The following is a 23256-nucleotide window of genomic DNA, read 5'->3' as shown; positions in this document are numbered from 1 at the left end:
ATCAGCAAAATATTGTATTATGATGAACTAACAACAAAGGGAGATGCAACTCTTTTACCTATTATTGTCGGGACAGGTCATGTCATGCCCTGTTACGCTTCTCCCAAATAAAGACGACTCAAACTCCACCCACAACTTAACAAGTAAATATAGTTACATGTTGTGTTGAGCCTTGGTTGGCCAATGCAATTCAATCTTTAAAGAGAAGTAATATAAAATCTCACCTTTTGTTGAATTGAATTAGAAAACTCTAATTAAAGAGTTACAGATTATTAAGTACTTCCATGAGACAAATTCAAAAATACCGACAAAAATAAAAACTGTAATCATTAAGAGATAGAAGAAATATTATTTTATACGAAGTATAACACGCCCATACAAATGCACTTGGTGACATGCTCAATCCCATCAAACTAATTACACTCACATAAATCACATGCAAGCACAGTCAACCAACTCGAATTATTACTTACTAATAATTCTAGATTTCTATTCTAATCAAATCATGCATGAATACTACGACTATTATTTGCATTATCTCTTCATTCTTCTCTTTCTCACTGATCATGTCTTCCGGTTCTCTTGCCAATGAGTTCGTCAAGGGAAACATTCACGCTAATGGCGTCGCTGTTATTACTCTTGATCGTCCTAAAGCTCTCAACGCCATGACTCCAGGTCAATTTTCGCTCTCTTTACATTTAATTTGTTCACCATGGTTGAAATGTACATTGACGTAACTTAGTTTGAGTGCATTTAGTTATGTGGTCGGGAAGAATACTCCTTCCGTCTCTAAAATAGTCTCATTCAAAGAATTGTAATTTTAATAAAACGAGTACTCATTGACATATAAGAAAATATTCACCCTAGAGTAAATATAGTTTTAAAATATCAACTTTTACACATAATGGTTAGTTATACTAATTATTCAACGATTATATTGTTCAATGATGTACAATATATAGGAACCAAGGATGTATGATCTAATAAGAAGACTCGTATCATTGTTGTTATATATGTATGAACTATAGAGTGCTTAAGTAGAATATGTACAATTGTACATGTTAGTTGTACGTAGTTCTCTTAGGGTTTGAACACGAGGATTATTATATTGGCTGATTAATTTCATAAAAATTGAACAATGGAAGGCTTGTTACATTTTTTTATTTTTATTTATTTCTTTTTGGTTGCTTCCATTAAGTTTTATTTAATTTGGTGCAGAAATGGACATTAAGTTCAAAAGCTTTCTTGATGAATGGGAAGAAGATCCAAGAGTAAAATGTGTTCTTGTAGAGAGTAGTTCACCTCGTTCGTTCTGTGCTGGTAATGATGCAAACACAATCCTTTTCTGTACCGAATTACTTGCCGCACTTTAACCGGCACATGGTTTTGTGCTAAAAAATTTGACTCCTTACTGATCCGTATATATATTATTAAGTAGATTTGTGCCATTTATATGAGTTAATAAGGAAATTTTTCCAAGTAATTTGGGACGAAGGGAGTATTCAATTCTGTTTTAGTATCTAACCCGAAGTATTATTTGATCTCTAGGTGGTGATGTGAAGTATCTTACTGGAACTCAAAAATTATCAACTCAGATTGAGGTTTGTGCTTTTTTTTTTTTTTTTTTATAAACAATCTGTTTTATAGTACTTATTGTTATTGTTGAGGCCAACTTTGGATTGCAAATTATTTGTTCCTACTACTTCATTATCTTCTTTGTATCTCTTGTTTTTTTGTGCTTAATCTCTTCAATTTATTTGCAGGTGTTCACGGCTGAGTATACTTTAATTTGCAAGATATCTGAATACAAAAAACCGTACATCAGCTTGATGAATGGCATTAATATGGGTATGGGAATCGGCTTATCATGCCATGGCCATTTCCGCGTTGTAACAGAGGTGCTGTCTTAATTTGTTAGCTCTTTGCTAACTTTTCTGAAGCTATTGCAGATTTTATATATTCTGATCTTTTCTTGTATAATTGTAACAGAGGACTCTATTTGCTATGCCAGAAAATAGTATTGGTATGCTCCCTGATGTAGGGTTTTCGTACATTGCTGCAAACAGTCCAGGAGATGGATCAGTGGGTAAGCTAGTCCGTGTTTGGTGTTTCTCAAAATGGCCTAATGAAACTTAAGCACAATATGAATGTTGGAATGTAAACCGGACATTAAAATCTGTTTCTGTTATATCCGGCCTGCAGGTACTTATCTTGGTATGACTGGTAAAAGAATATCTAATCCGGCTGATGCTTTATACGTTGGCCTAGGGACGCACTATGTGCCATCAAGTAATCTTGGTTCTCTAAAGGAGTCCTTGTTGGCATCCTCTTTGTATGTATATCATCCTTTCTTTTAGTTAATCTGGTTTCGGTGCTGTATTTAACTGTCAGGCAACTATGCAAGTCATAAGCTTATAAAATTGGATTGATGCTATTGCATAATTGTCACTTTTCTCTCCCATCTGTTGCTGCATTATTATGTCTGCAATACGATTTTAACAAAGCTGATTTTGAACAGTTCGGAGGATCCTTACCAAGATGTTGCAGAGCTACTGTCAAAATACAGCATCCAGCCACATTCTGAGTCACAGATGAAGTTGCTTTTGCCCTATATTGCATCTACTTTTAATGCAAACAAGTCAGTGAGTGAAATATTTGAGGAACTGAAAATGCATCAGCAGAGTTCTGATACCAGAGGTAAGATACTCATTGTGCACCCTAGTAAACTAATGATGCCTTTGTGATCACTGTCTTACAACACAACCATGGTACAATCTGCAGTAGCTGGATGGGCCAAGGAGGCCTTGGAAGGGCTTGGGAAAGGCTCTCCATTCTCTCTGTGCTTAACACACAAGTATTATGCTAAAATTGCATCAGCTGTCAAAAGTAATGATGTTCATCTGTCAAATGTGAGTCTTAAGCTTCTCATTTTCGCTGTCTGCATATCCTATAAGAATTGGCTCTCATTTTTGCTTTCTGTTTCTGTTTTCCTTGCTTGACATGTAGGTGACTGGAGTGATGAAATTGGAGTATAGAGTTATTCTTAGAGTTTCACTAAGAAAAGACGCTGCAGAAGGTGTCCGTGCTATTCTGGTTGACAAGGATCAGGTCTATCAAATTTCCATTCAAATAATACATATATTGCAAAAACTGCACCTGTTATGCACAAGTACAGAACAAAACTCAAAACTTAGTAAATGCAACAACATTACTAAAGGGTCATTTGTTATAGCATCCTTGTTTTTGTTCAATTGCCTTGAATCTGACTCTTCGAGTGTACTAGCAAGGGGTGTCATTGTTTTCTTGTTTGTCGATTTTGTTTTCTTTAATTTATTGCATCTGTTGTTCTAACAATTATCATAATATGGCCTTTGATGTTAAATTTACATTAGCTGACATATTTTTACTGCTGCAGAATCCAAAGTGGAATCCATCTAGTGTGCAGGAAGTTGATATGCAAGAAGTTGAGGCACTTTTTGAGCCATTTGAGCCTAACATTCCAGAATTGAGGTTTAAGAGCTCTAAGTGGAATTCTTTATCAGCCAAACTTTGAGAGAAATATCAAATATGTATCCATGTTACATATATCTAATACAATTACAGTATTTTATTCTCAATATAGCAATATAGGGGTAATAATCATTTATTCTTGCAAATAATGATTTGTTATGGTTACTTTCACAAAGGATTATCTATAAATAATTGTACTCCATAAATAACCCATGCATCAACAATGGTAATGGGTGGTTTTGGATTTCATAACCCATGCCAACGAAGGATTCTTGTTTCAATTGACTACTACTTCATCAAATTTTCAAAATGATCGCATGATTGTACCAAACTCATTCTCGAGACTTTATACACTTAGTGGTAGACCTATTATGTTTAAAAACCAACTTTAATAACCTTGAGGACACACCATGCAATCAAGAATCCTAATACACCCTAAGAGTCTATTTGGCTTGGTGCAACCATCTAATATGCCTTTAAACGGTCAATTTACCCGTTCACAACTTGCACTGATTTCGTGAACTCAAGCCTACCACGGACATTTATGACAACATATAATGGTCATATATGGTTCCAAACGGCATTATATAACACTTAAATGTATCCCCTAAGATCTCAACACTTTTCCCCACCGAGCCCCGTAACCTCCAAAAATCCTCAAAAAGCGTGAATTATTTCAATTTTGGAATTTTTTGACCGTTTTTCGCCCGAAAATAAAAATTGCCGAGATGTTTACCATGGTCCCTAATAACCTCCAGGATCCCATTTGGCTGGGTAAAACCATCCAATATGCCTTTAAACGGTCAATTTACCCGTTCACAACTTGCACCGATTTCGTGAACACAAGCCTACCATGGACATTTATGACAACATATAATGGTCATATATGGTTCCTAACGGCTTTATATGACACTGAGATGTATCCCCTAAGATCTCAACACTTTTCGCCACCGGGCCCTGTAACCTCCAAAAATCCTCAAAAAGTGTGGATAATAGCCTTCAATTTTGGAATTTTTTTGTCCGTTTTTCGCCTGGAAATAAAAATTGCCGAGATGTTTACCATGGTCCCTAATACCCTTCAGGAGCCCATTTGTGTGGGTAAAACCATCCAATATGTCTTTAAACAGTCAATTTACCCAATTACAACTTGCATTGATTTCATAAAATCAAGCTACACCACGGACATTTACGACAATATATAATGCTCATATATGGTTCCAAACGTCATTATATGACCTCGAGATATATCCCCTAGCATCTCATGACTTTCCGATACCGGGTCGCGAAACCTCCAAAATTCCTCAAAAAATGTGGATAATAGCCTTCAATTTTGACAATTTTTGACTTTTTTTGGGCCGGAAATAAAAATTGTCGAGATGATTACCATGGACCCTAATACCCTTTGGGAGTCCATTTGGGTGGGTGGAACCATCCAATTTGCCTTTAAGCATCCAATTTAACCATTTTCGTACACGCCTCTTGTATTGGCTATAAGCTAATAATGGTCATATATGGGTCGAAACAATATTATATAACCCCGTGATGCATCCCGTAGTGTTCCGTGAATTTCCGAGATCGGATCCAGACACCTCCTAAATTGCTCCGATCTCGTGTATTATAGCCTTCATATTTGGCTTTCGTGTATCATTTTTTTCACCCAGCAAGATTATGCATCCAAGTACTTCCATGGGTTCCCAAACGGCCTTGGGAGTCATGCATAGTGCCTGAAACCATCTCATTCATCCTTAATCATCATGTCTTAAGGGCCTTGGGAGTCGTAACTAGTGCCCGGAACCAAGTATGCCTTGTGCTTGGGTGCACATGTCTTGTGCACATCCCGCACAACCCTTTGTACCATCCAACATCCCAACACTTAGGCTTTGAGACTTGTCTTAATCCCGTACTTAGCATTTTTTAGCATACAAGATGTATTGCTAACCTCGTTTTCCAAAATATAGGTGTTTTTAGGATATAGGGTGGGGGGAGGGATAAATCAAAGCGACATAGGGCTGAATCTCAATGGAGGCCACTCTGCCACTTACAATATCCCGTCGCGTATTTAAGTCGTCTGCAAAGGATTCAACCCGCCGCTCGGTAGAAATTGTACTTCAAGGCGGCTCCCACGGCGCATCCACCACGCGAGCTTAGCCTACGAGACGTGCCCTTGGGGGCCGAAACCCCTACTATAGGACGACAATCGGGGCGGCGGGCACATGCGTCGCTTCTAGCCCGGATTCCGACTTTGAGGCATTCAGTCATAATCCAGTACACGGTAGCTTCGCGCCACTGGCTTTTCAACCAAGCGCGATGACTAATTGTGTGAATCAACGGTTCCTCTCGTAGTAGGTTGAATTACCATCGTGACACTATCATCAGTAGGGTAAAACTAACATGTCTCACGACGGTCTAAACCCAGCTTACGTTCCCTATTGGTGGGTGAACAATCTAGCACTTGGTGAATTCTGCTTCACAATGATAGGAAGAGTCGTCATTGACACGGTTTTTCCGCCCCAAAGGACAAACAAACTAAGGGTCCTGCGAGTCCTCAAAAGCTACAAAGTGCGCGACTACGACGCATCCTAGGCTAGGCCTTGTATTCCACCTATGGCCGTGGCACTTCGTAACCGGGGGCTCCATATTTAGGCCATCCACACCCGGTGAGGCATGGGAGGTCATCATCCTCCGCCCCTCCCTCTAAAGGTAGGTGGGGGGAGACGCGATGTGTGACGCCCAGACAGGCGTGCCCTCGATCTAAAGGCTTTAGGCGCAACTTGCGTTTAAAGACTCGATGCTTCACGGGATTCTGCAATTCACACCAAGTATCACATTTCGCTACATTCTTCATCGATGCGAGATCCGAGATATCCATTGCCAAGAGTCGTTTAATGTTATATACGACTTGGTGCCACCTTTACTTCTGGCGAACCGGCTGAAGAAGGGCACACTTGTATCCATGTTCCTTGGCGCAGACTGCGCCGGGGTTCGTTATTGTGCTGAGAAGATACCCCACCGAGGCGGAGTACCTTCCCAACTTAGGGATGGGGCTTTCACCACATCCCTGTTCATGATAAACATGTTCTCTAAACGTTCTACTAGGCAAGTTTCGACAATGATCCTTATGTAGGTTCACATAGGGAAACCTTTTTACGACTTCTCCTTCCTGGTTCAGTGAACTTCTCGCTACGTCATCGGCGGCGAACCGCCCACGTCGCCGCAATCCGAACACTTCACCGGACCATTCAATTGGTAGGAACGACGGGCGGTGTGTACAAAGGGCAGGGACGTAGTCAGCGCGAGCTAATGACTCGCGCTTACTAGGAATTTCTCGTTGAAGACCAACAACTGCAATGATCAATCCCCATCACGATGAAATTTCAAAGATTACCCGGACCTGTCGGTCAAGGCTATAGACTCGTTAAATACATCAGTTTAGCGCGCGTGCGGCCTAGAACATCTAAGGGCATCACAGACCTGTTATTGCCTCAAAAATCCGTAGCCTAAAAGGCCATAGTCCCTCTTAAACGCTAGCTGCGAAGGTATACCTTCGCATACATAGTTAGCAGGTTGAGGTCTCGTTCGTTAACGGAATTAACTAGACAAATCGCTCCACCAACTAAGAACGGCCATGCACCACCACCCATAAAATCAAGAAAGAGCTCTCAGTCTGTCAATCCTTACTATGTCTGGACCTGGTAAGTTTCTCCGTGTTGAGTCAAATTAAGCCGCGGGCTCCACTCCTGGTGGTGCCCTTCCGTCAATTCCTTTAAGTTTCAGCCTTGCGACCATACTCCCCCCCGGAACCCAAAAACTTTGATTTCTCATAAGGTATCGGCGGCGTCCTAAAAGTAACATCCGCCGATCCCTAGTCGGCATCGTTTATGGTTGAGACTAGGACAATATCTGATCGTCTTTGAGCCCCCATCTTTTTACATATATCTTATACAATTACAGTATTTTATAGCCATATAGGGGTATTATTCATTTATTCTTGCAAATAATGATTTGTTATGGTTACTTTCAGTAAATAATTGTACTCCATAAATAACCCATGCATCAACAATGGTAATGGGTGGTTTTGGATTTGATAACCCAGGCCAATGAAAGATTCTTGCTTCAACTGACTACTACTACAAATTTTCAAAATGATCATATAATTGCACCAAACTCATTCTCGAGACTTTATACACTTAGTGGTAGGCCCGTTTTATTTCCAAACCAACTGTAATAACTCTGGGGGACACACCATGCAATCACTTTTTACTCTTGGAAAAATTTCCTAAAATTAGTCCAAAAAAGCAAATTATATATAGCCTTTTAACTTTTGACAATTTTCGACTTTTTCAAACACCAAAAAAAAAAAAGAAAAAAAAGAAGGAGGTATTTTCCATGGACTCAAGAGACCTTGGGACACATAGGCTTCAAATTTGACCTTCGGTAAACATTTTCATTCATGCCTCGTCTCACTCTTTGTTATCATGTCTTAAGATGCCTTGCAATTACGAACAATTATAAACACCCCGTGCATGAGTGATTGAATGCATAGGCAATCATAAATTCATAATGGGTTTGTTTGGGTGTTTAGTAACCCAATGAGGAAACTTGAACCCGATTCCCAACCCCGATCCCGACTACTCGTAGAAAGTGAGAAGATCCGAATAAATCCGATTCGTATCCGATCCGAATGACCCGCAAATAGAACGCTTACTATTGGAGTACGGAGTAAAACACAAGCCTCTTTCCTCCTTCCTCAAAATTGAGGAATTGGGGTTCAAATTGGAATATTGAGAGGAAAAGATTTGGGGCAAATTCAAACTTTTCCAGAAATTGAAATCCAGAGTCACTTGCTTGGTAAATAATCTTCATTGCTTAACTCTTTCGTGTTCAAACAGATTTATTCATATTTCAATTATTCATTGGCAAGCTCAAATTAAAGTTTAGATTAACTGTTTGATATTTTTTGGGGACTTGATTATTTGTTATTAGGGTTCTTTGTAATTAGGTTTTGTATTTTCATCAATTTGGATAATTCATTGAAATTGTTGTAGTATTACAGATTAAAGTAGCCATTTTTCTAGAACTTGCTGATTACTGAATTATATTTTGTTTACTTGGTGATTTGGTATAGACTATAGTGAGTTGAAATTGGTAGAATTTCTGCAGCATTCAACTTTGTGACAATAAATTCTGGTATTTATTTAAAAGCCATGTTAAATTAGAATAAGTATGTTCTGAGTGCAAATTATATGCTTCTATCATTTTTGAGCTCATTGAGAAAGTATATTGGGGTTTCAAATTTATATTTGGATGCTATAAATAGCTAATCTTGTATAATGGTCTTTTATAGAGGAATCGAATAGGGGGGTACTATTGTATTTTGCATTTTTTTGAACACATTTAAGCTCTGATTGATGTAGAAATGTTGGACTGATTTATGTTGATTAATACCAGGTATTCCGCTTGATATATATGCGAACCATTTTGTGATCTTATTCATTGAAAGTTGAAGCGAATGACTCCAGATTTCAGTTGACGATTATTGATTTACAAAATTTTGGATGGCTACTCCTAAATATTGGTGGGGTGTTGCCAAAAAATGTTTTACAGTTGGTATTATATCCCTAACTGTTTCTGACCGATTTGCATCTGTCTCACGAATTTCTGGACATTCTATGTCTCCTACATTCAATCCTGCACATAGTTATTTTAAAGGTAAGGAAATGTCTAATGATGAAGAAAATGCTTTTGATAGGTCTTTTAGGCGTGGCTTATACATCGATTGTTCTTTTGTAGACTATGTTTTGGTGGAGAAATTTTGCCTCAACAAGTACAACTTTTCACGTGGTGATGTTATAATTTTCTTGTGAGTCTCTCATAAAGCTTCTTGATTTGGTTGTCCAATTATGTAACATGCTTGCTTCTTGCTGACATGATTGAAAGCATAAATTTCATACAATCATCCTTACCGTTTTTGCTATTCAATATCTCCCTATATATGTTAGCTTCTGTGGCTGTCATTTTTAAGTTTGTTCCTAGTTTCTATTCTAAGTAGAATTTTTATCAGTGTTGTCTGTATTCAACACCTTGGCATCTTTTCTAATGTTTTCTCGTTTGTTGTTGGAAAACATACTAGGTCCCCAAGTAATCACAAGGAGAGACATGTAAAGAGGATCATTGCTATGCCTGGTGATTGGCTCAGTCTGTCTGACTCACATGATACAGTGAATATTCCTAAAGGCCATTGTTGGGTGGAGGGAGATGATCTAGCTTCCAGTGCAGATTCAAGATCTTCTGGTCCAGTAAGTGACTCCTTTTTGAACTGAAACAATTTAATTGCTTTTTCGTTTGAAGTTATGGTTAGTATTGTGTCAAACATGAACCTAGTGTCTGTTGAGAGTTTGTAAATTTGAAATCTGTGGGGCCCATTCTTAGAAGTTGGAATGTAAAAATCACAATGAGCATTGGGTTGGCATACTGATGAGAGAATGTTGGTTTTTCCCATATCCTTTGACATGTGGATATAATGTACAAAAGCAAAGGCTCAGGCAATGTCATTTATTTGATGATCGATCCCTAAGCAACTTTGAGTTCTTTTCTTCACATCCTCCACAACTCCCCCTTCACTTGCATATATCAGCTTAAACATGTACGGAGTAATATTTAACCCTTTCTGTTATCTGACCATTGTTTCCTTCCCCCTTGCTTTTAATTTTTTTTTGTGTTGATTCCCTCATCCACCTTCATGTAAGGATCAATGCCCCTCCGTGCCCCTTTCCCAAGTAGTGCTAAACTGCTAACCCTTTTACTTTTTTGAGCATCATGTTACACCCTGATATTTGTTGTCCTTAGACTTGGTGTGGCGGTGAGGTTAGTATTAAGAGGCTCTGCTTTGAAGTGGTAGTGGTGGTGAGTCTGGTGAGGGTTTGATGATGGAGGGAACAATATCTAGTTACGGATAGAATAAATATTTCCCAGCCCATTCCGGATATTATAAGCAAACTAAATAGTGCCTCGAATGCCAATGGTAAATCAATTCATTGTATCCTGTATATCAATGATAAAGGAAATTACCTGTATTGGCACTTGTATGGTCTTAATTTACCTTTTCGCCATTGAAGGAGCTACAAATATATCCTGATGACTGGGGGGGGGGGGGGTGGGGGGAGTTTTCCAGATGTATGTCAGGACTCGGGAACTTGCAATTGCAATTTTCCTGAGTTTTTGAAACTGCTTTCTGATGCATCAAGCTATCAAAGGCATAGCCTTGACATGCTGGCACGTAAAATTCTCTAATTTATTTATTTGTTTATTTTATTGACCCCTCATCTGCAAGTAAATATCACCTGAACACCTAATGAGCTAAATTTTTGGGAAATTCAGTATTGGCATGGCGTAAAATCATTTAATCACTATCCAATATACTGCTTATGTATTCAGCTCTTATGATTTTATAATGAATGTTGTAATCAGCAATTTCTGATTGTTCTTTTTCTTAAGAGTTAGCATTGAGCAAAGAGAAGTCGTACACTTCATTCCTATCATTCTGAACTGATATGTTTGCAACATGCCAACATGGATATTGTTTTCGTGTAACAAGACAAGTTTTATCTAGTCTGACCTTAGAATCGGGCTTTCTTCCACAGGTTCCTCTAGGCTTAGCCCAAGGTAGAGTCACACACATTTTGTGGCCACCTCATCGAATAGGCAAAGTCGAGAGAGTAGTTCCTCATCACCGGCTTGCATTGAGTTGACTAGGCAGATGTCTGGAATGTCTTCTCACAAATATGGTAACTAGACAGGGAAATTCAGCTTATATTTCATTTGTTTTGGTGCAGTTTGTTTCACTGACAATTTTGGTAGTAACTACAGAGGGAGTTCATCTTACATTTCTTCTGCAGGAAAATTATGTTCCTTTCCATCAGTGCTTTTCTTGGTCATCTTGCTGAATTACAAGCAGGACATATTTCTCGATTAATTCAGAAGTATGATAACCATTCTGTATCTGCCTGTGACTGCAATTTGTTTGTCCATTCGATTGAATTGAAATAAGCCCAGTATGTGGGAGCCCTGCATGATGTCCCCTTTTATGGAGTTATAGGGATCCTCTTTAAATCTGCATAGATTCATTCACGATGAATAATGGTGCCTACTGCATAGTGCCATAGTTGGTTCTTTATAAATCAATGGCCAAGTGAACACTTTTTGTAATTATAGTATTTGGTATCGGAGGAAATTTCTGATACTCCATCCTCACTCCTCAAAACTAGCTAATGAATACTTTATCACACATTCAGACAATCCAACTTGCCTTCCTAACCTCATCAAATATATGCAAGGTTATAAATGAGTTGAAATTCTCCATAAACAACTCGAACGTTTGTTTATTCATTGAATGATCCAAGAATGAAATAAATAAACCTCGGGTATAAACTTAGCTCGATTAATAAATAAACTCCTCACAAATTAAACTTGAACACAATAATTACTAGACGAATTGAGCTTTGCATAGAAACTCAGTTCGATTTAAAACTTACATTTGAGCTCGGACTCACCCAAATAAACAAACCTAATCACAAATAATAAACTCAATTGAGCTAAAATATGTAGTGTTTAACTTGTCTCGACTCATTAACACCCTACCTTTAAACAAACACGCAAATCACCAACTAAGCAAACTTCATTTTCAACGAGTTAGGCTCCCATGTCATCATTGCCCCATAAAACAAACAGGGAACAACGATCAATGCATATATAACCTCCTTTTGCTCTCTTTCTCTCTCTTCTTTTCTCTTTCTCAATTCTCACACACAATTTTCATTCATTCATATTCCTTTTTAGTTTCTTTTTTCTTGCAAAAAAGCGTGCATTGCATTGCATTTGCAAATTCACCCAGCAAACTTACCCCACATACAACTACTATAAAAGTCCCAATTTATACGTCCAATTTCATCTCTTTGATTGATTTTTCTCTGCTTTTTTGGTTCTTCTGCAAAAGATTGATAATGGGAAGATTGTTTTTGATCACATTGGAAGGCCAGATTTATCGTTGCAAACATTGCCATACCCACCTGGGCCTCATGGATGATATCATGTCTAAGGTAAAATTCTTACTGTATGAATTTTATGAACATTTTAATCTGTTAATCTTTCATGGGTAGTTGCTAATTTGCGTTTTATTAATGCTGAAATCAAGTATTGTGGGATTTTCTTTGTGTTTGATTGATGGGTTTGTTGAATTGTTGAATATGTTGTTACGTTGTGTTTGATTGATTGGTTGGTGATATTATGGGAAAATTGAGGTTGTTTTCTTGTTCAGATTTTTATTATTATTGAAATGATTAGGGTTTCTTGTAATGATTGTGAATTTGTGATTGTTTTGAATGTTTTATTGCTTGAATTAGTTTATTATGGTATGCATAATTCTGGGGTTTTCTTGAATTGAAAAGCGGTACTTGGAAATTGGAAGTTGAGCTTATAAAAATGATGGGATGATGGGTGAAATATTTAAGCAATTTGGTGTAGACTGGACTATGAAATAGTACTCCGTATAATTCAATTTTTTAAAAAATAAGCCTTTTGTAATTTCATTATCTAGACTGTCCACATTTAATTGATTTTGATATCAAATTATGATGTGTTTAGTTCAAGAATTGAAGTAATAAGCAAGGAGGCTATAGGTGGCCGAGGAGCATTTTCGATACAATTAGTGTAAGTTGACCTAGATGTTTAAAGAGGTTTTGCTCAGGTTTATGGGATTTGATTCCGGTGATGCTTTGCAGCTTCTGTCAACTTATAAGGGTGTATATTGTTATTGAAATAGTTTTGTTGCATGGAAAGTTGGAATCACTATGAAGCAAGTGTGGCAACAATTTGGGCAATCTTTTCTTTGGCTAATAAGTACGTTAAACCCTTTTGTGATGGAAGTGTAACTACAATAAGAAACTGATTGAATATTGAAGGCGTTAAGTCATTTTTGAGCACATACCATGTGGTTTTCAAAATGCTTGAGGTGTTGGGGAAAAAATTTAAATTTCTGATAAGGATTCCAAACTTTTGTTGAACAGTTGAGCATCTGACAAGGATACGTAAGATGAATTGAATATTAGAATTAATACTGCAGAAAGATTTTCAAAGAGGAAATATTGTAAGTGTTATTAGGTAGAGAGTAAATTTTGTTTAAATACAGGCTAAAACTTATTTGATTTGTATTATTGGCAGTTGATCTGCCTATATTATCTTTCTTTTCGTTAAAAATTGAAAATTGGGAGAAGGGGATAGGGAGTGGGGAAAGACTTAAGACTTTAAGAGCCACAAAGGTCAATAAAATCAGTGTATGCGATTCTACGTTAACATTACACGAGCTGCTAGTTAATTACTCTGCTCAGAACTATTTCTCCAATTACATTGGAAGCTTCTTGCTGGCCAGTAATCCCCAGCTGCTAAAAATGGCTTGGAGTGAAATCTTCGTATTTATAAAACCTTTGTTCTGCACTTTAGCTCCTTTAGGATTGTATTTGAAAGTGGCAAATTTGTTACATACGTTGTTCGTGAAGGTCATAATTGAATTCTGTGAATGATATCAAACATCAGTGTTATAGAACATCAAATCTCTTCCCAACATGTTACTGAAGCAAATTTTTGTTGCGAATTTTAATGGAGGGTGTGATCCTAAGGTTTGAAGTTCTATACTGTTAGTACTCCAGAGTCTTGGCAATTCTGCAACCAATTTTAATCTTCAAGCATCAATAGGATGTTAGTATGTTACCAGGCTGAATTAGTAGTATTTATGTTCTAAGGAATACCATTGGACACCTATGCTCAAAAGGTCAAAGTTCATGGGTTTTGTTGGGCTTTGTGTTTGTGTACCAAAAAAGAATAAGGGATTGGAATAATTCAACTATGGTAGCTCATATAGATTGTGTTGCAAATTTGCAAATGAGTAGGAGGAAAGGATTCTGTAAGGTCTTACATAAACATTATAGCATGTTTCTGATTTAGCTGGTCCATATACAAGCTTCACTATCAGTGATTGAGGGTTTGACTTTCAATGACATGCATTATTGATATATCCCTCAGTGAACCCTGTGCCTTCTTATCTTGTATAAATGTAAAATATTATAAATAATCCTACTGTTTCACATTTAAGTCTTAGAGTGCGTATGCTTATCATTTATCAGTGTCCATAAATGTTCAAAAGCAAGCTGGTTGAAATATCAATTGAAAATGGTCAAAAACACCTTTCTCCTGGTTTTTATTGTTGTTAAAAAAAATTAATAATAATAAAGCTGTAGCCCTTATACATGTAATGTTCAAGTTCAGATCATGATCATCAAAGAGAATACCATGCTTGTTGTTTATTGCCTTCATTCTTGTAAGTGCCCTTTTTGCAAATATAGTTGGTCCTCTAACAAGTGTTTGTTTTAAACGTTAGTGCAAAAGATCAATTCTTCATATCATTATATCAATCATATGTTGCCCTTCCTCTAATGCAATTAGTGTACATTTTTTTAGAAGGAATATCAGTAACAATGACTCAAATTGGAAAATTTGCCCAATTGAAATTATACTAATGTTTAGAATCATTAAACCTCTTGGAATGGTAATTAATTAATCTGCCTGCATGACTTTCTATACATAAATTTTGTTTTCATCATCTAAATTGCCAGAGGCCAATTAGGATTTTGAGGGTGTTTGGTTCTCACATTTTATGTTTATTCTTTATTTCTTTTCTAGATTGAGAACATCGTTATCTAACAAAATGCATTTCCTCTGCTTCAGTCATTTCACTGCAGTCATGGCAAGGCTTATCTTTTTGATAATGTGTAAGTAAATCTTCATTCCTAACTACTCATTTCTTTTAATGATGGTTTATCCCTTGCCAGTTATAGCGTAGTTAGAGGCAGAGATAGCGTGTTAACTCATGAAAGAATGCCCTGAGTTGATAGTATGAATTGATAGTCTCTGGGATCATAAAATTAGGAATAACATTTGAGTATGAGTCAAAATTACGTGTTTAATCTCTGAATAACTCAGAACTTCTTGAGTTGGATTGCAATGGAATAAATCATGTTTCACACCTTTCACCAAAATGTCCTTTATTTTTAGTGTGTGGCGAAAGGCCAATTAGTTACCTTTAGGTTCCAAGGGTATAATAAGAACCTATTTGCGTTAATGGGTAATGGTAATTTTGCGGATAAGGCTCATTCTGTGCAGATGATTTGTTAGAGGTATCTGGCCATCTGGGTATCTATGGTAAGTGATAAAGTTCCAAGTATCATCACAAAGCATTTCAATGGTATTTAAACCATTTTTATATTATACTTGTGACTTTATTTTTATTTTGTTTGATATTGTTTTATGGGCTAGAAATAATACTGTTTTGTGATTGTTCCTTGATCCAGTGTGAATGTCACTGTTGGGGAGAAAGAAGAGCGTCTGATGCTGACAGGACTGCACACAGTGGTAGACATATTCTGTGTTGGATGTGGCAACCTTCTTGGATGGAAATATGTAAAATAACCTTCTTTGAAACATTTTAACATTTTGTTTCGGCAGTTTCATCCACAAGCAATCATCGAAATAATACTTATTGCAGGAGGCTGCATACGAGAAGAGTCAGAAGTACAAGGAAGGAAAATTCATACTAGAGAGGTCTGTATATTACTTTAGACTCTATACCTTGTTGTGTTCTTCATAGACTATTGTTTGCTTATTCCACAATTGCATGCTTTTAGACCAATCACTCCATGAGTTCATATATGATGAAATATGAAAGCATGTGATTGACAGTTGCAAGCAATAGGTAATCTCAAACTATAAAACTGTGACATGCAGATATGCATTTTTATCTCAACCATAAATCCTCCTAATTCCCAAGTTCCCCAAAGTGCACTCTTGTTAATTTCATTAGTCTCAAAATGCCCTAATCACAGATATGAAGTAGGCCTCCAAATAATAGCTTTCTGCTTCTGTGTTCCATTATAATCTTTGATCAATTCATGATATTTTGATTTTCTAATGGAACAGATACCAGGTACTGGGTCCTAACGGAAATGGATATATACCCGCACAGGTACCTCAGGTCTTGAGTGACACAGATAACACTGATGAAGGTTAAGCTCATTCAACTGGAGTACATGACTCATCTATGTGTACATTCTTTAAACCATATCATAGCAATCTCATCAATTGATGGTAGTCTGTAATCTCTTGTACTTCATAGTACTTAATATCGATGGGGTGGGTAATTCTTGAATGCAGTAGAGTAGCCGCTGCTATGGTGTTTTTGGTGATTAGCAGCCAATTGATTTTGGCACAATTTTAGTGCCCTTCTCTTCTGTATCACAGAGTAACAGGCAATGTTATTTTTGCTATGTGAACAAATGACATGTTAATTTCAAGATTTTGGCAATTTTTCATTGACTTGGGCTTTTCTTTGAAGTGCTACACGCCTTTGGAGGCCCACTATATTTGGGCTTAACTTTTATACTATAAAGTATATCATGAATGCCACGATTATCGTTAATAAAACTAGATAATTCCCGAGCCAATAAAAATTTAAGACATGCATAATTACACTTTCATGGTGTAGAAGTTCAACATGAAAGTCGATAATCTCCCTTTGTTCATCAGTCATCATTTAAAACAGTATCTTGATTATGAGTCTATGACTCTTTCATTAAGATTGTTTTTAGTTGTCCATTCCTTAGTTCATACAAATAGGGAGATAAACATATAAATTTGGAAAATGTGTTAATTACGGGTTGTTGGTTTATGAAATTCTTATGAATAAATTCCAAACTGTTGCTTATAAACGATGAATTATTAGCTTCTGTGCCAGAAATATAACTGTGTATTTGGATACATTTTTCGCTCAAATTTTGGCTGAAAGAGAAATCCCCTTAGAGCTCTTATACCTCAATTCTGGATTGTTCGGCTCAAATGGTTCAAACATAGCCTCTACTTCCTGCATGTCAACTTCCTTGACACTAGACGGCGTCCACTTTGGATTCTGTCAGCAGCCATGTACAACAAAGGTTATAAGTATAGCTGTTAGAATAGATGCAAGAAATTACAGACAAAACAAATTATCAAACAAGAACATGACTAGACCTCTTGTAGGATCACTATAAGTGCCACTGCACATTCGGAGCATGCAAAAAAATTATGCCAAACCAAAGTGCCCTTTGTAATGCTGTTGCGTTTAACTAGATGTGAATTTGCTGTACATAAATTAGACAGACCTGATCTTTGTCGACCAAAAGAGCACGGACACCTACGATGAAATCTTTTCTTAGCGAAGATCTTATCATAATTCTATACTCCAGTTTCATTACTCCACTCACCTAGATTTCAAGCAGGACATGAGCAAAGAAAAGGAAACAAATTTTGAAGGGGACATGTAAAATTGACAGAAAGGAATGTAAATGAGAAACATCTGACTCACATTAGACAGATGAGCATCATTATTTTTGACAGCTGATGCAACTTTAGCATAATATCTGTGTGTCAAACAAAGAGAAAATGGAGCCCCTCTGCCTAGCCCTTTCAAGGCCTCCTTGGCCCATCCAGCCACTGCAGAACGAACCACGGTTGTAAGAGGGTGATCAAAAAGGCATAACAGATATACAAGGAAGCACATTGAACATTGACCTCAAGACATAATTGCAGAATAGAAAATTGTAAGTAGCTTACCTATGTCGTCAGAACTCTGCTGATGCCTTTTCAATTCCTCAAATATCTCACTTACTGACTTGTTCGCGTTGAAGGCAGAAGCAATGTAGGGCAAAAGAAGCTTCAGTTGTGGCTCAGAATGTGGCTTGATGCTGCATTTTGACAGTATTGCTGCAACATCCTGGTAAGGATCCTCTGAACTGTCCAAATTCAGCTTATTAAAAATTGTTATGCAGGCATAATAATGCGGCAACATACAGCTTAAGTCCATTCTTATAATTTCATGACATGCCAACAATCAAATACAACACCTTAACTGGATGAATGAAAGAAAGGATGTACATACAAAGCGGATGCCAACAAAGAGTTCTTTAAAGATCCAAGGTTACTTGATGGCACAAAGTGCGTCCCTAGGCCAACATATAAAGCATCAGCCGGATTAGATATTCTTTTACCAGTCATACCAAGATAAGCACCTGCAGGATGAATAGATTAAGGCCAACAGATTAGGCCATGTTGAGAAACATCAAACAATAAACGCGGCCTTTTTTTCATCAGATGGTCCTAAATAAAGTCGGGGTAGCTTACCTACTGACCCGTCTCCTGGACTGTTTGCAGCTATGTATGAAAACCCTACATCAGGAAACAAACCAATACAATTTTCTGGCATAGCTAAAAGAGTCCTCTGTTACAATTATATTAGAAAAGATCAGAATAATGTATTCTGCAATAATGACTTCAGAAAAATTACTAAAGACTTAACAAATTATAGCAGCACCTCAGTCACAACGCGGTAATGGCCATGGGCAGATAAGCCAAGACCCAAACCCATAGTTATGCCGTCCATCAAGCTAATGTACGGTTTATTGTACTCAGATATCTTACATATTAAAGTATACTTCGCCGTGAATACCTATCAATAGAAGGCAATAAGCACACCAAGAACAAGGATAGAATAACAATAGATGAATACACACATATGTAAAACATAGAGACCAATATTATTATCTCAATGCATCATATCCCTAAAGAATAGTAGCACCAATTTAATATTAAGCCTATAGTAACATGACATAGTTATACTAATATACTAGATACAGTCATATATACTTTGCAATTAATTTGCACTGGATATTAGTCGTCTTATGTGACCATGAAAGTACTCGTACTTGTTCATTTGTTATCTAGCATCTAAATTTCAAATTAATTGTCAAGTTTTTGAAATCGATTAATTCCTAGCCACATGCCCACATACAAGTCCGGTTTAGTTCCATTCTAAAACCAATTGATAATAGGTGGAGGGAATATACTAGCTTAGTCTTATATGTTAACTATTCTTCCCCATTTTACTTTAATGTGAGGTAACATTTCATGTCTCACTTCTGAAGTTTTTTTCACGGTCACATTTGCACCCATGCAATCTATGTTCCAGAAGCAATTACGTGATTTTTACTTCCTCCGTTTCCTAAATATTGCAACATGGGGAAAGGATGCGGATTATAAAAAGAGGAAAGATATAGAGAGGAATAAAGATAGGGATCCATGAGATAGAGAAATCTTGCAATATTTGTGAAACTTCTTAAAATGGTAATTGTTGCAATATTTGTGGAACTAAGATATAACCCAATCCTATTAAACTTGTACTCCGTGTCACCGTATGTGGTTAGACTCTCATTTAAGATTTAATTTTGACGTGACTTTAATTTACATTCATCATGCAGGAAATTAACCAAAATAATGCACACACAAACCTCGAACCGAGTTGATAAATCTTGAATTCCAGCAATATACTTCACATCACCACCTAAAGATCAAGTTATAAACACAATGGAAACATCAGATGCTAAGAAACTAGTCCAAAATAAAGTTGGATATGATTTGAGTTAACATGAATTACCAGCACAAAATGAACGAGGCGAACTACTACTCTCTACTAAAACACATTTCACTTTTGGGTCCACCTCCCATTCATCAAGTAAACTTTTCAGCTTAATGTCCATATCTGCATCAAACTATGTAAGAGTTAGTTAGTGGGGAAAAAAAATCCCTTCATATATTGTACTCTATCTATTAAAGTTGGACACACGAGCGAGATTATACACTTGTACATGCCCATATGTTATGTCATTGTGCCTCGTACTCAAGCAGATAAAGGAAAAATTGTGTGTTGGACTCTTGTGATCTATACAAACAAGGCCTACACTAGGCCCTTTAATAATTTCTAGATATTTTGTTGGTTGATCAAAACTAAGCTGGGCCAAAACATGGGCCACCTATTGGGCTTATTCTGGTTCAGTCCTCCGTCATGCCTCTTATACCATGAAGGACTTGCAACAGGCTTGTACAAGGTCGGGCCAAAGCTATGTGGACTCAGCTCATATTGATCTAGCCACAAAGGCGGGTGATTAGAATCGATCTCTTGATGTTCAGAGAGTTTATATTTGGTGTTGAGCTCATTGTTAATATATAGCAAACTACACATCAATTAAATAAATGATAAACAGTACTGATTTAAAATGATACTTCCTCTATTTCTTTTTAGATGCATCACTGTCTAAATAAGGAAGTTTTACATTAAACGCATCACTATCTTTTTAAGTTAATAAATTCTCTCTCTCTCTCTGTCTCATATCACATGCGTCCTCTTCTACATGTTTTTTCAAACGATACATCTAAAAAATACGAAGGAAGTATTAAAAACAATCCTTGATAGCTCAAAGCCTAGGGGATGTACATGTGGTAGGTTCTACTTAAGTACATCGTATGTAGGCAATGATGTGCGCCGCCCTTAATCCATACATATATACTCACTATGTCCCATTCCCCTCGTGAGGAGGGTTTCCTAATGTTTTTCTCCTTACCTTTAAAAAAAAAAATTATACTCACTATGTCCCTCCAAGAACTAAGTTACTCCATACAAATCCAAGAACTAAGTTACTCCATACAAAATAGATACGTAGACCGTAGTATATATATTTTGAATAGTACATGAGAAGTATATGATAAGAAGGTTAACATTATAAAAGCTCAATTAGCAACTAACTTCTATCAATAATCATGTAACTAATGGTAAACAATTAGAGAACAACAAAGCTAAATAGAAGGAAGGAAATTAAACTTGACCTAAAGTCATAGTGTTGAGAGCTCTAGGACGATCAAGAGTAATAACAGCGACGCCGTTAGGGTGAACGTTTCCCTTAACGAACTCATTGGCAGCATAAACAGAAGCCATTATTAAGAAGCTAATGAATTCGAAAATATTGAAGAGTTACAGAAAATTGCTAGAAAATAAAGGAGATTACTGCTTTAACTTGAATTCGAGATCGAAAAAAAAAAACCATGTTACGAAGTAGAGTTTATATTTGTGACTAAAATATGTAACATGCATGCAATAACCAATAACGGGTCGTAATTATACCGTTAACATCATCATTAGTTAGAGCAGCTACGTTTAAGGTACACTAATACAACGTAGATACGTAATAACAATATTAAGAGCAAGCATTGAAATATATATCCTCATTAAAGATGAAATTGGGAAAACTCTAAAATACAACGTAGATACGTAATAACAATATTAATTAGGCATAAATTATACTACGTAGTTTAAATAAGCAAATAAGGAAACGACACCTAAAAAAGGTACTCATCTATTTCATAATAATCGCAACACTTTAACTATAACATATATTAACGCACAACTTTAACCATTAATATTTGTAAATATATATTACTTTGTATACAGAAATATAAAAGGTAAATATAATAAAAATTTACATTAATATTAATCCAAAAAAAAAGTTACATGGCAACATATTGTGTTTTTTATATATATTGGTAAATTTGGTCAAAGTATGCATATAAATAATGTAAAAGTTAAACTATTAAAATTACTATGAGATAGAGGGAGTACAACTAGAGTTGTCAATTCAGGTATTCAAGTCGGGTTTGGGTCGGGTCAATTTAGGTCTTGGGTTAAATCAGGATCAGGTTATGTCGGGTCAATTTAGCTTCAGATCAGGTTCAGGTCAGGTCGAGTCAATTTCAGTTCAAGTTATAACGGGTCATTCACCTTTTCGGATGTAGGCCGAGTAATTCGAGTTAAAATCAAATCGAGTTCAATTTCAGCTTCGGGTTGTGTTGAGTCGGGTTTGGATGGGTTAACAAGATGGTACATTCAGGTTCGAGTTACTGTTGAGTCAGGTTTTGGTTCAAGTTCAATTCTAAAAAATATCGATGTGGCCAAGTTGAACTATATTATTACACCTTTCATAATTTGATCAAGCATCATCAAGATTTTATTAAACCTATATACGAGTAATAGATAACAAAAAGTATATAAGCTGAACAAAAGCTGAACAAAGGGTTTGCAGAATTATACCAGTATATAAGCTGAATAAAAGGTATATAAAATTTTATTAAACCTTCCATGACTCGGATTCATGTTTTAATTGGGTCGGGTACTAGTTCGGGTTCAGATTGTTTTCGGGTAGGATTAAATTGGTTGACGGTTACTATCGGGTCGGGTGCAGGTTCGGGTTCAAGTCATAAAGTATTGGATCAAATCAGTTTTCAGTTAAGATCAGGTCAGGTTCAAGTCGGGTAACAAGTCACTAGTTTCACCGCATTGTTCGAGTACAGGTTGGGTTCAGATGATTGTCGGTTAAAGTCAAGTTCTCGAGTCGAATTAATTTTAATTTTGAGGTTTCGAGGCCCAGTGGAGAAAAGTGTTGAGACCCTAGGGGATATATCTCGGGGTCATATAATGTCGTTTGAAACCTTATATGATCATTATATGTTGTCATACACGTACGTGGTAGGCTTGAGTTTACGAAATCACTACAAGTTGTGAACGGGTAAAATGACCGTTTAAAGACATATTGAATGGTTGCACCGACCCAATTTAACACCCGGAGGGTATTAGGGACAATGGTAAACTTCTCGGCAATTTTTATTTTCGGCGAAAAAAGGTCAAAAAATTACAAATTGAAGGCTATAATCCACGCTTTTTGAGGAAATTTTGAGATTTTGGGGCGAAAAGCCTTGAGACCCTAAGGGATACATCTTGGGTCCTTA

The 23256-nt window shown here is 36.7% G+C and overlaps 3 protein-coding genes, 1 non-coding gene and 2 pseudogenes across 4 annotated transcripts; 3 read left to right on the top strand and 3 right to left on the bottom strand.

Moving 5' to 3' along the window:
* The first annotated feature begins 528 nt into the window (after nucleotides 1-528).
* Nucleotides 529-3553, top strand: LOC145612748 (3-hydroxyisobutyryl-CoA hydrolase-like protein 3, mitochondrial; annotated as a pseudogene).
* A 2681-nt stretch (nucleotides 3554-6234) lies between these two features.
* Nucleotides 6235-6390, bottom strand: LOC145612812 (5.8S ribosomal RNA). The gene has a single exon (XR_014106729.1). It is a non-coding gene; the product is annotated as a 5.8S ribosomal RNA (ribosomal RNA).
* A 227-nt stretch (nucleotides 6391-6617) lies between these two features.
* LOC145612897 (18S ribosomal RNA) lies at nucleotides 6618-7663 on the bottom strand (annotated as a pseudogene).
* Nucleotides 7664-8232: 569 nt separating this feature from the next.
* Nucleotides 8233-11805, top strand: LOC145610025 (uncharacterized). The gene is made up of 6 exons (XM_081665267.1): nucleotides 8233-8358; nucleotides 8959-9219; nucleotides 9301-9370; nucleotides 9641-9806; nucleotides 11151-11294; nucleotides 11406-11805. Exons 2-5 carry the CDS (start codon nucleotides 9066-9068, stop codon nucleotides 11256-11258), a joined length of 498 nt encoding a protein of 165 aa, XP_081521393.1. The 5' UTR covers nucleotides 8233-8358; nucleotides 8959-9065; the 3' UTR covers nucleotides 11259-11294; nucleotides 11406-11805.
* Nucleotides 11806-11895: 90 nt separating this feature from the next.
* Nucleotides 11896-16927, top strand: LOC145611194 (protein yippee-like At3g08990). The gene is made up of 5 exons (XM_081666485.1): nucleotides 11896-12605; nucleotides 15286-15329; nucleotides 15909-16017; nucleotides 16103-16158; nucleotides 16534-16927. The coding sequence occupies exons 1-5, from the start codon at nucleotides 12510-12512 to the stop codon at nucleotides 16622-16624; spliced, it is 396 nt and encodes a 131-aa protein (XP_081522611.1). The 5' UTR covers nucleotides 11896-12509; the 3' UTR covers nucleotides 16625-16927.
* Nucleotides 16928-17380: 453 nt separating this feature from the next.
* Nucleotides 17381-21412, bottom strand: LOC145612747 (3-hydroxyisobutyryl-CoA hydrolase-like protein 3, mitochondrial). Its single transcript, XM_081668044.1, has 10 exons — nucleotides 21304-21412; nucleotides 20078-20182; nucleotides 19932-19984; nucleotides 18959-19093; nucleotides 18769-18865; nucleotides 18527-18656; nucleotides 18202-18380; nucleotides 17954-18081; nucleotides 17751-17852; nucleotides 17381-17518 (listed from the first exon to the last, which is right to left on the bottom strand). Exons 1-10 carry the CDS (start codon nucleotides 21410-21412, stop codon nucleotides 17381-17383), a joined length of 1176 nt encoding a protein of 391 aa, XP_081524170.1.
* Nucleotides 21413-23256: the final 1844 nt, after the last annotated feature.

Source organism: Chenopodium album, chromosome 24 (assembly GCF_948465745.1).
Source record: "Chenopodium album chromosome 24, dcCheAlbu1.1, whole genome shotgun sequence".
Taxonomy (NCBI): domain Eukaryota; kingdom Viridiplantae; phylum Streptophyta; class Magnoliopsida; order Caryophyllales; family Amaranthaceae; genus Chenopodium; species Chenopodium album.
This window is presented reverse-complemented; position numbering and strand designations above follow the sequence as displayed.

What these genes read in the sequence shown, in the direction of transcription:
- LOC145611194 (XM_081666485.1), top strand. Translation starts at nt 12,510, where the DNA reads ATGGGAAGATTGTTTTTGATCACATTGGAAGGCCAGATTTATCGTTGC. An exon ending in TGGATGATATCATGTCTAAG is followed by an intron (nt 12,606 to 15,285) that starts GTAAAATTCTTA and finishes CCTCTGCTTCAG; the next exon opens with TCATTTCACTGCAGTCATGG. An exon ending in GCTTATCTTTTTGATAATGT is followed by an intron (nt 15,330 to 15,908) that starts GTAAGTAAATCT and finishes TCCTTGATCCAG; the next exon opens with TGTGAATGTCACTGTTGGGG.
- LOC145610025 (XM_081665267.1), top strand. Translation starts at nt 9,066, where the DNA reads ATGGCTACTCCTAAATATTGGTGGGGTGTTGCCAAAAAATGTTTTACA. An exon ending in TGCACATAGTTATTTTAAAG is followed by an intron (nt 9,220 to 9,300) that starts GTAAGGAAATGT and finishes GTTCTTTTGTAG; the next exon opens with ACTATGTTTTGGTGGAGAAA. An exon ending in ATTCAAGATCTTCTGGTCCA is followed by an intron (nt 9,807 to 11,150) that starts GTAAGTGACTCC and finishes TTTCTTCCACAG; the next exon opens with GTTCCTCTAGGCTTAGCCCA.
- LOC145612747 (XM_081668044.1), bottom strand. Translation starts at nt 21,412, where the DNA reads ATGGCTTCTGTTTATGCTGCCAATGAGTTCGTTAAGGGAAACGTTCAC. An exon ending in ATTTATCAACTCGGTTCGAG is followed by an intron (nt 19,094 to 19,931) that starts GTTTGTGTGTGC and finishes TTCTATTGATAG; the next exon opens with GTATTCACGGCGAAGTATAC. An exon ending in ATGATGCTCATCTGTCTAAT is followed by an intron (nt 17,853 to 17,953) that starts GTGAGTCAGATG and finishes CTTGAAATCTAG; the next exon opens with GTGAGTGGAGTAATGAAACT.